Genomic DNA, 16,556 nt, shown 5'->3' with positions numbered 1-16,556 from the left:
TGCCGAGGATGAACGATTTCTCGAAATCGTCCCTCCTCGGAGGGGACCACCCTCAGAAGCCTGACGCCTTGGGCGTCAGGACTTCTTCTTAGCCCAAGCCTTCTTAGAGATGACAGTCCTCAGATCTTGCCTACCCCTAGCTGGCCTGGACTGCGACCGCCACCCAGATTCCCCAGATTGTGGAGGAGCCCGAGTGGCGACGCTCTGTTTTTGATGCACTCTGTGCTGTGAGGAGCTTGTACTCGGATGAGACTGCTCGGATTTAATAATAATTTTTCGCCCAGCAGTCTCGGGGATATTGAAACGTCGAGGAAGAAACCTCTGGAACGCAGCCGATTGTTTTTTCGTTTCTTGAAACCTATCGACGACACAGTTGATAGCGTCGCCGAACAAACTTGAAGGTGACAGTGGCGCGTCCAGAAGAACAGACCTATCTTTATCCTTTATATCAGACAGATTTAACCAAAGATGCCGCTCCGTGGCCACCAGGGCTGCCATAGAACGGCCCACTGATTTGGCCGTCTCCTTGGTGGCCCGGAGAGACAGGTCTGTTGCGCGACGCAATTCTCGAATTGCGTCAGCGCTGACTTCCTCACGTTCATCGATATCCTTCAGCAGATCAGCCTGGTATGCCTGCAGTATAGACATAGTGTGCAGACATGACGCAGCCTGACCTGCTGCCGAATAAGCTTTACCCACCAGCGAAGATGTAGATTTTAATGGCTTGGTGGGTAACGTCGGGGTTTTTAATGATGACGATGACTCGGGAGAGAGATAGCTCGCGAGCGTCTCTTCAGCCCGAGGCACCTTAACATAACCATAATCAGATGCACCCAAAACATTACTATAACAGGAAGTTTGTGGGTTAAATACTCTGAATGACGCCGGTTTATTCCACGATCTCGAAACCTCATTGTGGAGATCGGGAAAAAACGGGAGTCCCCGACGTGGAGGCTGTGTTTTAGATGGTAAAAATCTTTCATCTAATAAACTTTTTCTAGTAACACGCAAAGAATCATCGGCTGGCCATTCAATATTTAATCTAGCTACAGCACGAGATAAAACCTCCATAAGCTCCTCATCATTATCGGAGGCATGAGCTGGCGAAAACTCAACATCCCCCATATCAACACTGACGACATCCAGATCCTCAGAACTGGATAGCCGCAACAATGGTGCCCCAACCTGGGAAGGAGAAGCCGCAGCCCGGGCTCCTTCCTGGGCAGAGGCACCGGATCCAGCAGGTAAGGGTTGAGAAAGGGCTGGGCCCGTCTCAAGCCCCGCTACTAGATCCATATGCGAACCCCAAGATGAAAGCCTTCGCTGTGCCTCGGCAGCAGCGGGACCCGCACCCCGGGGAGCGCGAACCGAACCGTCCTCCTCAAAGAACGCCCGGCGAGAGCGGAGCGTCCTCACGGACAGCTTCTCGCAATGCTCACAGTCAGCTCCCTCGAGAACTGACTGGGCATGCTCCACTCCCAAACAAGCAACACAAAGCTGATGTGTGTCCCCACCCGTGATGAAACAAGGACAAGGGACAACACAACGCTTGAATTCTTGTTTCGCCATAATATATATATATATATAGATAGATAATGTGCTTGTGACAGACAACAATAAATAGACAAGGACAGTATACAGAGAGCGCTTGCTGAAGGCAACAGAAGCTGTCGCGGTCTGATTTCTGGTGTGCTTTATAGCTTCCTGGTCTATGACGTCACCGCCGGTGACGTCTCGTTCTTCCATTGGACTGATTATACACGTGGTTCACGACGCAATCACGCAGAGCGTTCCCACCGCGTCTCAACGCAGCTCGAGTTCCCTTGAAAGGGAACATTTCCAGTCATTCATCAACATCTGCTGTAGATGTGTGACAGAAATAAAGTGAGTCTGGTTAGTAATAAGTGAAGCTGGTAATGCTGTTTGTGGAGTTGTTTAATCAGATCCTGAGAGAGTTAATGTATTTTATCTTCAGTTCATCTAGTGGGTGAAGAAAGTTGCAGTTTGTGTTCTTACTACTCTTTTGAAAGATGATTGAAAGAATGTTTCAGGAACATAACTAACTTTTAAATAACATTCTAGTAACATTAAGAAAACTGGACATTTTTATGTTCTTAAAAATGTTAGGAATCAATGTTCCTAAAACGTGGAATTGTTAAATCAAAATTAAATTGAAAGAATGTTTTGAGGAACATCATACCAAATAAAACACGTTCCTCTAACGTCAAGAAAACTGGACATTTTTACGTTCCCAGAACCAACACTAAATATTTGGAGAACGTTCTTATAAAGAAAAAATCTGTTAGCCTTTTAGTAAGTACTCAAACTTGTTGGTTTTAAAACTTAAATGGTTTAAGGCAATTGGTTCCCTCAAATGGTTTGAGTTAACGTAACTTATCAGTTGTATGTAAAACACATTGTGTAAACCTCAACAATTTACCTTGAAATGTTTTTTAAAAGCCATAAAATGTGTCCTCTGATCTGTGTCACAGGCCTGATTCCTGAAAAACTGCAGGAGGTTATGATACCAATTTTGAACAACAGTGAATGTAATAATACTTATGGAGTGATCAACACAAGCATCACAAACAATATGATTTGTGCTGGATTCTTAAATCAGGGAGGAAAAGGTTCATGTAAGGTAAGATAGCAGTCGTTCATTTAACACTTTTTAATCCAAATCAATTTACAAACCACTATGTGTGATATTAGTTGTGATACAATGTTGCTATCTGGGTACTCACCTGCAAACTTTACACTGCCAACCTAGTTGCACAATGAATCCCAGTCTTTACTCCACGGATCACAAACTCGTACATTACGACTGCTTTTTGATAATACACCTGTGGCTGGGTTGCATAAATTGCTCTTAAAAATTAGTCGTCTAATATTTTTCTGCATGTACTAATACTTTTGACTGTTCATAAGTTTTTATAGTCAGTTTTGTAAAAATATAGATACGTCTTATTTGAATATGAAAATTAAGACTGGTTATTACCGCTTGATAGATAGGGCAAGCTCACACTACAGCACTACGAGACTACATGAACCGACATGGTGCTCACACTATTGTTGTTGCATTGCTCACACTAAGAGCATGTGGTGATAATATGAAGTGATTGTTAAAGTGAGGGAAATGACGTATATCCAATTACAGTGTCCCGTATTTGGAATTTGTGCTCTATCTCTCACCCATCCAAGTGCACACACACACACACACACACACACACACACACACACACACACACACACACACACACACACACACACACACACACACACACACACACCTGCAGCAGGCAGCTGTTTTGCGGCGGCACCCGGAGAGTGATGGTGGTTAGATGTCTAGCTCAAGGGCACCTCAGTTGTGGGAAATGAGAATGGAAGAGAGCACTGTTCACTCACTCCCCCCACGTACCGATACTGAAACTCAAACCCACAACCTTTGGGTTACAACTCCGAAGACTCTAACCCAGGGGTCAGCAACCTTTTTGTCATGAAGTGGCATTTTTAAGTTTCTGAGTTTATCACTCTGCCATAGCCCTACTCCAATACGTATAAATACACTTATTTGAAATATTGATAATGTCTAACATAGAAATAGTGCAGAACCTGTTTGTTTGTTTTCAGTTTTAAATTAGACTTTGAATAACACCTGGTCATTCATGCATTGTAAATGATCAGACAGCTATCCGTTTTGTTAAAACTGTTCTATTTATAATGGGCAACTTAACTGTGTCCCTGCAAAACGAATATAAATATAATCTTCAATTCCTGTACTTTATGCAAATTTAATTGCGTTCACGTCAAAGAAAGCAAGATCAAGATCAGAGACTGCAATTAAAGAGAGAGAGAGAGAGAGAGAGAGAGGCATCCGCATTAGTAAGATAATTTGTTACTTTTAATGAAAACATCTGTGTGCTTTAGGATGAGATGTTGAACGTCTCGGTTACGTATGTAACCCTCGTTCCCTGAGTAGGGAACGGAGACGTTACGTCGGATGACGACGAATGGGGTTTCGCTTAGAACACCTATCGACTTCGAGTATTACAAAACGAGACAATGGCAAAGAAATGCCATGGGTCTGCGGAATTTGCATAGCGTATCTCCGCCTTACCTTGTGGGTATAAAAGGAGGACGCCGGCAACAGGCAGATATGTTTCTTCGCTGAGGAGCCAAGACTGAGCTCAGGCGATCCCCGCGGTACAGCGGAAAGTGGCAGGAAGACGTAACGTCTCCGTTCCCTACTCAGGGAACGAGGGTTACATACGTAACCGAGACGTTCCCTTTCGTTGTCACTCCGAGTTACGTCGGATGACGACGAATGGGGTTACCAGTCTAATCACGCCACCTTCTCGGCTGTCTTCCAGTGCCCTGCGTAAATCTGAGATCCCTGTCGTGAGACTGGCACGGACGAAGGACTCCTATTTAGCACAGGAATACCAAGGTACACTGGGGAGCATATTCCAAAGTTTAGGGGAAATATGCAATTACTGCCAACCCAGAGGGGGGGACTTAGAGAATACACATATGACCCGAAGGAGACATATGGAGAACACTGGGGTGTCCAGCCGCAGGTGGAATATTTCAACCCCAGGGGTGGCAAGGTGGCTTGCCAAGGGAAAGACACATGCTCAAAGAGGCTTACAGTGGAAATACACATGTGGGGGTCGCTCAGGGGAGGGACCATGCACACGGGAGGCACCTAGCCGACGCACAGGCAATAGACACTGGCGCTAACGTCAGGAGTGCTGGAGGAACTCAGGGCTTTTCGGGGAAGCTCACCTGAGGAGAATATCGCACGTATCCAGTCCGTGGAGTGGAATGGCGAGCAAGCGAAGACACCTGAGCGGGTCCGGTACTAGCTGGTTGAAGCGAGTACACGAGAGGACACTGGCTCCACTCGGCGATTATAGAATCTGGCGAATGTGTTAGGTGTCGCCCAGCCTGCAGCTCTGCAGATGTCTGTTAGCGAGGCGCCATGCGCTACAGCCCAAGAGGATGCCACACTCCGGGTGGAGTGGGCAGTCACACCAAGGGGGCACGGTCGACCTTGCTGCTGGTATGCCAAAGCAATGGCGTCCACTATCCAGTGAGACAACCTTTGCTTTGAGAGAGCCTTTCCCTTCAGCTTCCCACCATAACAGACAAAGAGCTGGTCTGAGGTCCTGAACACTGCGTCCTGTCTACATAGGCGCGGAGAGCGCGTACTGGACAGAGCAGTGCAAGGCTGGGTCTGCCTCCTCCAGGGGCAGCGCTTGCAGGTTCACCACCTGGTCCCGGAAGGGAGTGGTAGGAACCTTGGGCACGTATCCAGGCCGGGGTCTCAGGATCACGTGAGAGTAAGCCGGCCCGGACTCCAGGCATGCTTCGTCAATGGAGAATGCGTGCAGGTCCCCTACCCTCTTGATGGAGGCCAGTGCAACCAGGAGCGCTGTCTTCATAGACAGGAATTTAAGCTCGACTGATTGCAGGGGCTCAAATGGAGCACTCTTCAGGGCAGTTAGAACCACTGAGAGGTCCGAAGAGGGAACGAGAGGAGGGGGACGGATTTAGTCTCCTCGCTCCTCTAGGAACCTGATAACCAGGTCGTGCTTCCCCACCGACTTACCTTCGATGAGGTCATGGTGTGCGGCAATAGCGGCAACGTAGACCTTCAGGGTGGAGGGAGACAGCCTTCGCTCCAGCCCCTGTTGAAGGAAGGAAGGCACAACGCTGATCGAGCATCTCCGGGGGTCTTCTCGGTGAGAAGAGCACCAGCTGACGAAGAGGTTCCACTTCAACGCATAGACGTGTCACGTGGACGACGCCCTAGCGGAAGTGATGGTAGCCACCACCGCTGGTGGTAGGGTACTCAAACCTGCCTCGTCCCATCGAGGAGCCACACGTGGAGGTTCCAGAGATCGGGACGAGGGTGCCATAGGTGGCCCCGTCCCTGAGGAAGAAGGTTCTTCCTCAGAGGGATCGGCCAGGGAGGTGCTGTCGCGAGGAGTACTAGTTCGGAGAACCAGGTCTGGGCGGGCCAGTACGGCACGACCGGAATGACCTGCTCCGCGTCCTCCCTGACCTTGCGCAAGGTCTGCGCAAGAAGGCTCACTGGGGGAAATGCATACTTGCGGCCCCGTGGCCAGCTGTGCGCCAGTGCATCCGTGCCGAGCGTGCCCTCGGTCAGGGAATAATACAGGTCGCAATGGGTCGAGTCGTGAGAGGCAAACAGATCTAACTGTGCGTCCCCGAACTGGTCCCAAATCAGCTGGACCGACTGGGGATGGAGTCGCCAATCTCCCGGGAGGGGCTGAAGCCGTGAGAGCTCGTCGGCTGCACAGTTCAGGGCTCCGGGGATATAAATGGCATGAGCGACCTCAGATGCTTCTGACTCCATATGAGGAGGTGGCGGGCGAGTTGCGACATACGGCGGGAGCGTAGACCACCTTGATGGTTGATGTACGCTACAGTGGCGGTATTGTCTGAACGGACTAGTACGTGTTGGTTCTTGAGCACGGCCCGGAAGCGGCGCAAAGCAAGACATACGGCCAGCAACTCGAGGCAATTGACGTGCCAGAGGCGTCGGGGTCCTGTCCAGGAGCCCGCGGCAGCACGTCCATTGCACATGGCACCCCAGCCCGTGGAGGAGGCATCTGTCGTTACAACAACATGCCGCGAAGCTCGTTCCAGGGGCACTCCGGCCCGTAGAAAACTGAGGTTCGACCACGGGGTGAAGGTCTGACGGCAGGTCGGAGTAACTGGTACTCGGAGGGTGCCGTGTTGCCATGCCCACCTCGGGACTCGGTCGCGGAGCCAAAGCTGAAGGGGTCTCATATGAAGCAATCTGAGCGGCGAACCGCGGCTGCAGATGCCATATGCCCCAGGAGCCTCTGAAGAAACTTCAGTGGAACCACACTCTTGCGCTTGATAGTCTCAGGCAAGTCAGCAATGGCTGAGTGGAGAAGGCGACCAAGTCCATACCGAGAAAAGAGCTCCTCTGCACGGGGCAAAGTTTACTCCTTCCCCGGTTGACCCGAAGGCCCAGACGAGCTAGGTGCCGGAGCACTGGGTCCCTGTATTCGCAAACCTGGTCTCAGGAGTGAGCTTAAGACAGCCAGTCACCGAGATAGTTCAGGACGCGAACCCCGTGTTCCCATGGAGGAACAAAGGCAGCCTCAACAACCTTGTGAAGGCGCGAAGAGACAGGGCTAGCCCGAATGGGAAAACAGCGTACTGATATGCGCGCGCCCTGACAGCAAACCGTAGGTATGGTCTGAGTCGAGGGAGAACGGAGACATAAAAGTAGGCGCCCTTCAGGTCGATCACTGCAAACCAATCCTGTGGCCGCACACATCCAGAAGTGCGTTTGGCCAGGAGCATCTTGAACGGCTGCCTGTGAAGGGAGCGGTTCGGACCAGGATTGGCCGTAACCCACCAGACTTCTCCGGGACAATGAGGTAGGGGCTGTACACCCGGACCTCCTTTCGGCTGGAGGGACAGTCTCAATCGCACCCTTCGCCAGTAGGGTAGCAACCTCCGCTCTCATGATAGGACATAGCCATCGACCAAAGTGGAGCGGACTCCCCAGAAGTGGGGAGGAGACCGTGCAAACTGAATCGCATAGCCGAGCCGATGGTTCGCGCGACCCAGCGGAACAGAAGGGAAGCTCTAGGCAGGCTCCCAACTGCGCCAGCGCCGTCGAGAACCACAGACGTCCCCCCGGTGGTGCAGCGAAGCGGAATGACCGGCCCAGACGTGGACGGCATAGCGGCCCGGTGTGGGGGCAAGGTCAAGACCGCTCCCTGAAAGAGGAGGCCAGGGAAGGACCAGCGTTCCACGGGGGCCTGCTCTGTCAAGGGTCTGGCGACAGAGGGGGACAGGGGCGAAGCGGTCGTGGACGGCACGCCGTGTCAACCACCTCCGGGACAGAGGGGGACGAGGAGAGCACGGCATGTGGGCGGCGCTCTGTGACGTCCGAACTCTCTGTGCTCAGAGACGGGAGAGTCATTTCTTTGGAGAATAAGGATTCTTCCCCGGCCCTCACCCGGGGAAAGGAGCGGTCCTGCTACCAGCTCCTGGAAAGAACTGAGTCCCATCTCTGAGGAGCCCATCCCAAGAGCGCCGCTTAACCCGGCGTGTAGCGGGGGGCGGGGCTGGAGAGGACTGTTTTGGCGTCCGACGGCGGCCTCCAGAGCCGGCCCGGCTGAGCGGGCGGGGTGGGAGCCGCGGGGGGGCGCCCACGGCGGTGGGCAGACGGAGGGACCTGAGCGGACGGCGGGGCCGTCGGGACAGAGTCAACCTCAGTCTGCTCCATCCCCGAGGAGCCCGTCTCAGGAGCGCCGCTTAACCCGGCGTGTAGCGGGGGGCGGGGCTGGAGAGGGGCTGTGGCGTCCGCCCGCGGCCCCCAGAGCCGGCCCGGGTGAACGGGCGGGGTGGGAGCCGCGGGGGGGGCGCCTTCGGCGGTGGGCAGACCGAGGGACCTGGGCGGACGGCGGGGCCGTCGGGACAGAATCAACGTCAGTCTGCTCATGAGCGGCCGAGAGCTGTTTGTCAGCCCTCAACCGCACCGCCGGAGAGGCCGACCTGGGATATGGGAATGTCGGACAGACGGGTCCGCGCGACATCCAGCACATCAGACAGGTTCAGCCACAGAATGGTGAGCATCACCTGACCCAGGGAGCGTACGGCCACTTTCGTCGCTCGGAGAGCAAGGTCAGTGACGGCGCGCAGCTCAGTGAAGAGCCCTGGGTCAGTCCCGCCCTCGTGCAGGTCCATGAGCATCTGGATCAGGTGGACCAGCAGAATGACCATGGCATGCAGTGAGGCGGCTGCCAGTCCCGTGGCACTACAGGATCTCGCCACAAGCGTAGACGAAAAACTACAGGCCACGGGCGGGTGCTTAGGATTGCGCCGAGAAGAAGCACTCTGAGGACACATAGCATCGCAACAGAGCGTTCAGCCGGGGGAACCCCAGTGTACCCAAGGGCAGCGGCCCCATCGAGGGGAGGAAAGGCGGATGAGATCAGCGAGCGGTCCTGAGAAGACAAGGGGGTCTTCTAGGACTTCGAGATCTCATCATGCACGTCCGGGAAGAGAGGTATTGGGGTTTGCCACGGACGAGGGTCGGCGGCCTTACCCAAAACCAATCGTCCCAGGAAAGCATGGCCGTCATCTCCGGATCAGACTCAGGCACAGCCGTATGCACACCGGAAGGTGGCAGCTGTGACGAGCCCTCACTTCCAGAAGACTCAAGCCCACCTAGTGATGCTGCAACAGACATGGCATCTTCATCTGTAGCTTCAACTGAAACACGCGGGCCACCAGAGGGTAGACTCGCGGGAATCAGCAGTTCACTAGCGGGCACCATCATTGAAGAGAGGGGCTGGGGTCACGGACACATAGTCGGCGCCTTGTTCCAGACCGTAACCCTCAGGTCACCCTGGCCACCAGCCGAAGATCGGGGGCTGGATGAGGGGACTCTCCCTCTTGCGAGTTCACCGAGTCTCGACCTATATATGACGCGATGATCACGTTCCCTTGCGAGAACATGAGTCACCCACGAGCGCTGTTCAAGCATAATCAAACACACTAGACAGCGCTCGTGCCCATCAGAGTCCGATACCAGTCAGCTGCAACCAGAAATGCACGGGCGAGCCGTCTTTAAAAAGACGTGCCGCGTGCAAGCTCTTTTATGAGAGGAGAGAAAAAACTCAGCGATGTTGAAGCGCACAGGGAGACACACACACACTGGCAGATTACTGCACAGATCAGCAGGCACTGTGAGCTCGCTGCAGATCGCCGTCACACCAACACCGGAGAGAGAAGCTCGTCTCGTAGAGCGAAGTCAGAGATGACTGTGGAGTGAAGAAATACTCTTGGCTCCGAAGCGCAAACATATCTGCCTGTTGCCGGCGTCCTCCTTTTATACCCACGAGGTAAGGCGGAGATACGCTATGCAAATTCCGCAGACCCATGGCATTTCTTTGCCATTGGCTCGTTTTGTAATACTCGAAGTCGATAGGTGTTCTAAGCGAAACCCCATTCGTCGTCATCCGACGTAACTCGGAGTGACAACGAAAGGGAACTTTGTTTAATTTGCGGCAGTTTGTGCGTCAAGCTTGCTGAAGAGATGCTAAGCTACTCCTCTGCGGCAATGCGTGCGGTAACCATTAGGCCAGAACTGCCCCAATATGCCAGCGTCTGTGACTGCTGGAGACAGGCTCAGATCACATCACTGACTTGCTCCTACTGAACAAGCATTGCTGACAGCAATGAGCACCAATTTGGCAATCCTGGCTTTTTGTCACAGAATTTGGAAATCTGTCTGCGGATAGCACAATTCAACAAAAGTTGTGTAGTGTGAGCTTGCCTTAAATCAAACTGGTTCTTATGTTATCAAAATGTCTCAACTATTGCATATGTGTCTCAACATGTCTTAACTATTGCATACTTCTGTCTGTAGAAGTTGTTCACTGTATATTGTCAGATATATAAATGCAGAATGTTTGTCAATACAGGGAGACTCTGGAGGTCCAATTGTCAGTAAGATCGGGTCCTTGTGGATTGAGTCTGGCATTATGAGTTTTTGTAATGGATGTGTTGACCCCAAATATCCTGGTGTGTACACCAGAGTTTCTCAGTACCAGGACTGGATCAAGTCTCAAATGAGCAGCAACCCACCTGGATTTGTTGAATTCAACGTTGAAAAGCCAACATCCACTGAAAAGCCAACATGCATTGAAAAGCTAACATGCACTGAAAAGCCAACATCCACTGAAAAGCCAACATGCATTGAAAAGCTAACATGCACTGAAAAGCCAACATCCAACTCCTACCTCGGAAGCGTACTCAACCTTCTCTTATTTTCTCTTTCTCTCACATTCTTCATCATTCCTTTCTTCTTCTCCGTCTATCTCGCTTCCTAAAGATTGTATGAACAGTCATTCTCAGGGTTCTTTGATGAAGAGAACAGTTTTGCTGTACATGCTATCATAATATGAGAAATGTGAGAAAACAGCATTTTTTATTGTTGTTTTGCACTGTAAAAAAAAAAACTTGAAATTTAGGGTAAAAAACCGGCAGCTATGGTTGCCAGTATTTTACCGTAAAAAATATGGTGGCAACCTATTATGTTTTACGGGGCTTAAATTTATGGGCAAAAAAAAAAACACAATGTAAAAAAAACCTGTGAAACTTACGGGAAAAAAAACGTCAGGTTGGTTGCCAGTATTTTACTGTAAAAAAAAATGGTTAATGCCATTAATATTCATTAAACAATATATAATGTAATATAAACCCCAACATGTACATAACTGATAGCAAAAACTAATAAGAAAGATAATTATTTAAATAAAATAACATCAAATGTGAAGTGTCACGCAGGGAATTCTGGCAACGTCAATTTAGAGAAACAACAAGAATAGAAAAAATAGAAGTGACGAGCAGAAACACAAGAACTACAACTGACTTCAGCCACAGCCTTAGATCAACTGAAGATAAAATCGTCACCATCGTCAAAAAATAGCCAAAAACACCTGATCACATTTTTTTTCTGATGTAATGCCATAATGAATGTGTTTTACAAACACAGTTAATGCAGTCAGAGAAAATCTAAAGATAGAGGGTCAAAAAGTCCAGGCTCAAAAGTACAACTAGCGCAAACAGTCATCTCCTTAATGGTAACTTAACACTTTATAATTTTCAATAAAACATCAGTCTAAACTTCTGGTAATTCTCAATAATAACTTTTATGACAAATTGGTTTGTAATACAATATTTTTAAACTACAGGCAACCACAGCTGGCAGGTTTTATATATATATATATATATATATATATATATATATATATACCATAAACTGAAGTTCAATGCCATAAAACCTAAAATATTACGACCATATTTTTTATGGTAAAGCATTTGCAACCAGCTGCCAGTTTTTTTTACCGTAAAATTTAGTTCAGTGCCGTAAAAACTAAAATGTTTCGACCATATTTTTTACGGTAAAGTACTGGCAACCACAGCTGCCAGTTTTTTACCATAAATTTTAGTTAATTGATGTAAAACATAAAAATTGCTACCATATTTTTTTAAGGTAAGGTACGGTAAATGCAACGGTAAGTTTATTTTACAGTGTATTTCCAAATTCTGTACATTTAATAGTATTTTACTGTAAAAATTACATGAAATGTCCTGTGAGAGCTATTGCAGTTTTCACATATACACAGCAAAATCCCCAGTGTTAAATTAACACTGCTCAGTGTTTATATGAGTCCACACCCTACAGAGTGTTAAATTAACACTGAAGCAGTGTTAAAGTTAATGAGATAATTAAGTGATTAAATGAGTAATGATTGAGCATTATTGAAGACAATAATGTTAACAAGCAGAATCACTGAAGGAGAAAAACATAATTTTTAAGTCACCGTTATGGAGATCATTGTTTGCTTTAGTTGGGCTCTTGACCCTTAAATCATTAACTTTAGATCATTGGCGGTTTTAGGAGCGGGCGAACCCGAGAGTCACCCGAGGCGGCATTTTTTCATGTCACATGGGGGGCGGCACGAGCAGTTAAAAAAAAAAATCCTCTGCGCCACGAAGCGGTTTTCTATTATCTATCATTTCACTCTGTGGGGAATTGACAAATTGGCGCCCCTGCTTGCTGAGAAGATGCCGTGTGTGACGCCGGTTGCACACTGCACGCGTTAGCAGTGCGTATTTTTTTAGGCGCCCATGTTAACAGATTAGAGCATTCACACACCGCACGCAGAGGCGGCGCAACCGCGCGTAGCAGGAGCACTGTATCAGCAATACTCTAATGGAATTAGTGGGCTAAAGTTAGTCACACCACCTCGACTTTCTCCCAAAATAACGCACATTTCATTCATAATATTATAAATACAGGCCTATAGTTCCTGGAAATTTTTGCTTTTCTGAATTGTGTGAAATCGCTAATAAAAATAAGTAATACAAAACGATTATGTTCGTCACCTCACCAAGGTGAATTGGTTTAGTCTTGACTTCTGGCCGTGACCCGTGATGTGAGTGACAGTGTTGGGGGGGGGGGGGGATGGGAAATCTGTTGGTTGTCGAGTGCCAAATAAACAGAGATGGACAGGAAAAGGTCAAAGCCATCAGGTGCACAATTTAGAAAAAAGAAGAGGAGAAACGAGCAAAAGATAAAGGTATGCAACTGTTCTCTCTGTGGTATGATTACGGTATCCATGTTGTCATGAATGAAGGGCTAATGTTAATTGTGGGTAACTCGTCTCTTACGTTTCTTAGCCTTTTTGCTATGATGCTTGTTATGCTTATACAACAATAATAAGGTTTTAAGTCAACAAACACAAGATCTAATTTCACCATAATATTGTGCTTTGCAACAAAACTGTTACAAGTTCAGTTATTATTTATTTCCATCAGTTGGGTTAACGTTAGGCCCTGTAATTAGCCAATGGAATTTTCAAATCTGTAGGTAGTTTCAAGTCATGTATACTTTTCTTGACCTCAACTACAGTGGTACAATGACATTTTAATGAAAAATTCAATTTGTACCTCTGTAGTTGAGGTCAAGAAAAATATTCATGACACAGTTATAACGGCCTCATTATGACAGCCAATGTTCTGTTCTTAGTGCAATAGTGTAATAATTAGATTCTCTTTAGTGTGTTTTCACATTTGTGTGATGAAGTATTTTTGCTATAGAATATTTATTCTATATTTTATTTTTATATTATTCTTAAAGTTTTATATTATTGTTGCTCTCTGCTCGAAGGTGGTCTCGCCCAGGGTGTAATTCAATGTAGAACCGCCACTGCTTTAGATTTTGTTTGGCTGCTGTACGTGAGTTATAACAGCCAGATGAACAAATAGATAAGGTGATCTGATGGTGTTGGTTATGTTGTAACATAATCATAATTTCACAATAATTTGACCTGAATCACTGAACTCATTTAGAGCACAATTTAGGTTTACTTTATTAATTATGGCAGCACTGGCATTGTTCAGCATAATAATTTTAACCTTTTCGATGAAATCCAAATGATCAAGTCAAGAAAAAGAAAACTTCCAAAACTCTTTATATAGGCACACACAGACATCAAGAATTAGCGTATCAATCTCAGCAATCTCCATAACGGTGACTAATGATGGTTTTCTCCTTCAGTGATTCTGCGGTAACACTTTACAATAATAGTACATGAATAATCATGTACTAATACCTGAATTAATAGTTACTTCAACATTAACTCATGATTAGTGAATATATGAACTAATCATGAACCAATGAGGAGCAACCCTTAACTACCACAGGAGTCATACTGATTAATGCATGAATAACAGCAGCCTTAAACATGTTAGTACATGTTTGTTAGTTAATGCATTAATTAACGTTTAGGGGTAAACTAAATCAATCACTCTCTGTAAGAATAAATAAGAAGTCATCTAAATTTGAATTAAACATATAATTTAATACTGCCATAATTTAAACTGCAATATCATAATCTGCTATCTGCAGCAAGCATTGTGACAAATAATTGGAATGGCACAAGATCCATTAATTACACAGATCCGTCTAATCAAACGTGGAAAATAGACTAATAACTAGCACTAATAAATTTAATTTGATCTAAACTGTTTTCAGATTTTTATAGTTTATTTAGGCTTATGTTTAGTAATAGCTACTTTTCTTCCTGGAACTACAGTATGTAGGGTTTGTTTCTGGTGGGACACTCATAAGTGGCGCACTCTGTGCTCGTTCGGCAGTTGGTTGTGTTCTGGTAGTGCTGGCATTTTAATCTCATAAATGTTGACTTCTTTGGTAAACAGAATTAATAGTTAAAGACATTTTTGCATGTATGTTGTATTTGGGAGGTTTCAGGAGGTTAGGGTTAAATAACTTTATTTTTTGTTGTTTAAATATATATATATGCTTCAATTAGCATTAGCTTATAGCTTATTCCCTATTTTACATGTAATCGTGTCTTATGTGTGTCTTTACATGTATGTTTGGACTTTCTTTTAAGTCCATATATGTTTAATTGTATAAATAAAAATAAAAGAACAACATAATTTTTTTTTTGTACCATGGGTGTAAAGGAATAAGGATGGTACTCTTATTGTATATGTTTATTCATATTTTAGTTCATGATTTGTAAGTACATCATTGTGTCATGACATACACTAACATCAACTAATGGCTTGTTAATTCATCATTATGTCATGACTTTACTTGAGGGGGCACATCATTACTAACTCATCATTAATTACTTATAAAGTAACATGAATTCATGACTTGTTAATGTATCTATGTCATTTCTTGTCTTGGCCCTTCAAGAGTACATATTTAAAAATGTATCAATTACACATGTTCTATACATATTTAGCTCTTCTATATCAGATATCATTTGGTGCTTTTCGGTGGTTTGTAAAGAAGTGGAAGAGGAGAGGTGCTGTGCCCAAATTTGGATGGAGAAAGAACTGTACGGTAGGAGGAAAGTGGACACATTTTGAGGGGGCAAGAAAACAAGACTAACATCCGACTGTATTATGATATAAAGACAGTAAACCAATCCACAAAATAAACACAGAAATAACCATCATCTGTGCTAACACTGAATTTAATTTTGAAAATTGCATCTGTTTAATGGATATATTATTTCACTCTTGATGGCAGCAGTGGAATCACTTAAAACAGAATGAGATTAAATTGTTTTTAATGATGAATGCATCATTGTGTGTTCAATGAGTAAGGTTAACTGTAAATATTGCAAGACATCTAGTGTCATTCAATGATGTTTGTGACAGTTGCTGGTGGCAAATTTATTAACAATTTTACATTGTGCCCTTTTAATATATCTTTCTTCTAATCTAGAGCATGTTTGATTTAGTTTTACCCCAAAGTGTTAATTAATACATTAATTAACAAGCATGTACTAATGTGTAGTTAATATGGAATATTCATGCAAGAATTCATATGACTCATGTCGTAGTTAAGGTTAATTCTTCATTAGTACATGTCTTAACTCATCATTAGTTCATTGTAAAGTAATTATTAATTCAGGTATTAGTACATGATTATTCATGTACTGTTATTGTAAAGTGTGACCGATTCTGCTTGTTAAAATCAGGTGTCTTCAATGCTCAATCATTACTCAATTATTCACTTAATTATCTCATTAACTTTAACACTGCTTCAGTGTTAATTTAACACTCTGTAGATTGTGGACTCATATAAACACTGAGCAGTGTTCATTTAACACTGGGGATTTTGCTGTGTGGGGTTATATTATTATTTTATAATGTTTTCTGGGTTGCCCAGTGTCGTGGAAATGCTTTTATCAACACCTTATACAACAGTTGAAGAACAAATGAAGATCTCGAAAGTTATAAGTATACTTATTTATTTCTTGCAAGAAAGGCAGTTCACACACAGACAGAGTCTGACATGAGAAGGGCAAAAGTCTTCTCTTTTCACAGAGTTTATATACCCAAAAGATCACCCCTCCTCTGAAGATCTTTGGACTAAGGCCCCTGCACGTGGACAGTTTTCAGTTCCCGTATTCTCTAACACCCCT

At 45.9% G+C, this 16,556-nt stretch overlaps 1 protein-coding gene across 1 annotated transcript in view; it reads left to right on the top strand.

Annotated features, from left to right (window-relative positions):
* LOC143714460 (trypsin I-P1-like) overlaps positions 1-11,783 on the top strand; it is a 30,181-nt gene extending 18,398 nt beyond the window's left edge. The window contains exons 5-6 of the mRNA XM_077205679.1: positions 2,493-2,641; positions 10,503-11,783. Coding sequence (XP_077061794.1) covers positions 2,493-2,641; positions 10,503-10,910 — 557 coding nt within the window. The 3' untranslated portion in view covers positions 10,911-11,783. The remainder of the gene's footprint in view (positions 1-2,492; positions 2,642-10,502) is intronic.
* Positions 11,784-16,556: the final 4,773 nt, after the last annotated feature.

Source organism: Siphateles boraxobius, unplaced genomic scaffold (assembly GCF_051911475.1).
Source record: "Siphateles boraxobius isolate OS27281-9 unplaced genomic scaffold, OSU_SipBor_1 54, whole genome shotgun sequence".
NCBI classification, from domain to species: Eukaryota; Metazoa; Chordata; class Actinopteri; order Cypriniformes; family Leuciscidae; genus Siphateles; species Siphateles boraxobius.
This window is presented reverse-complemented; position numbering and strand designations above follow the sequence as displayed.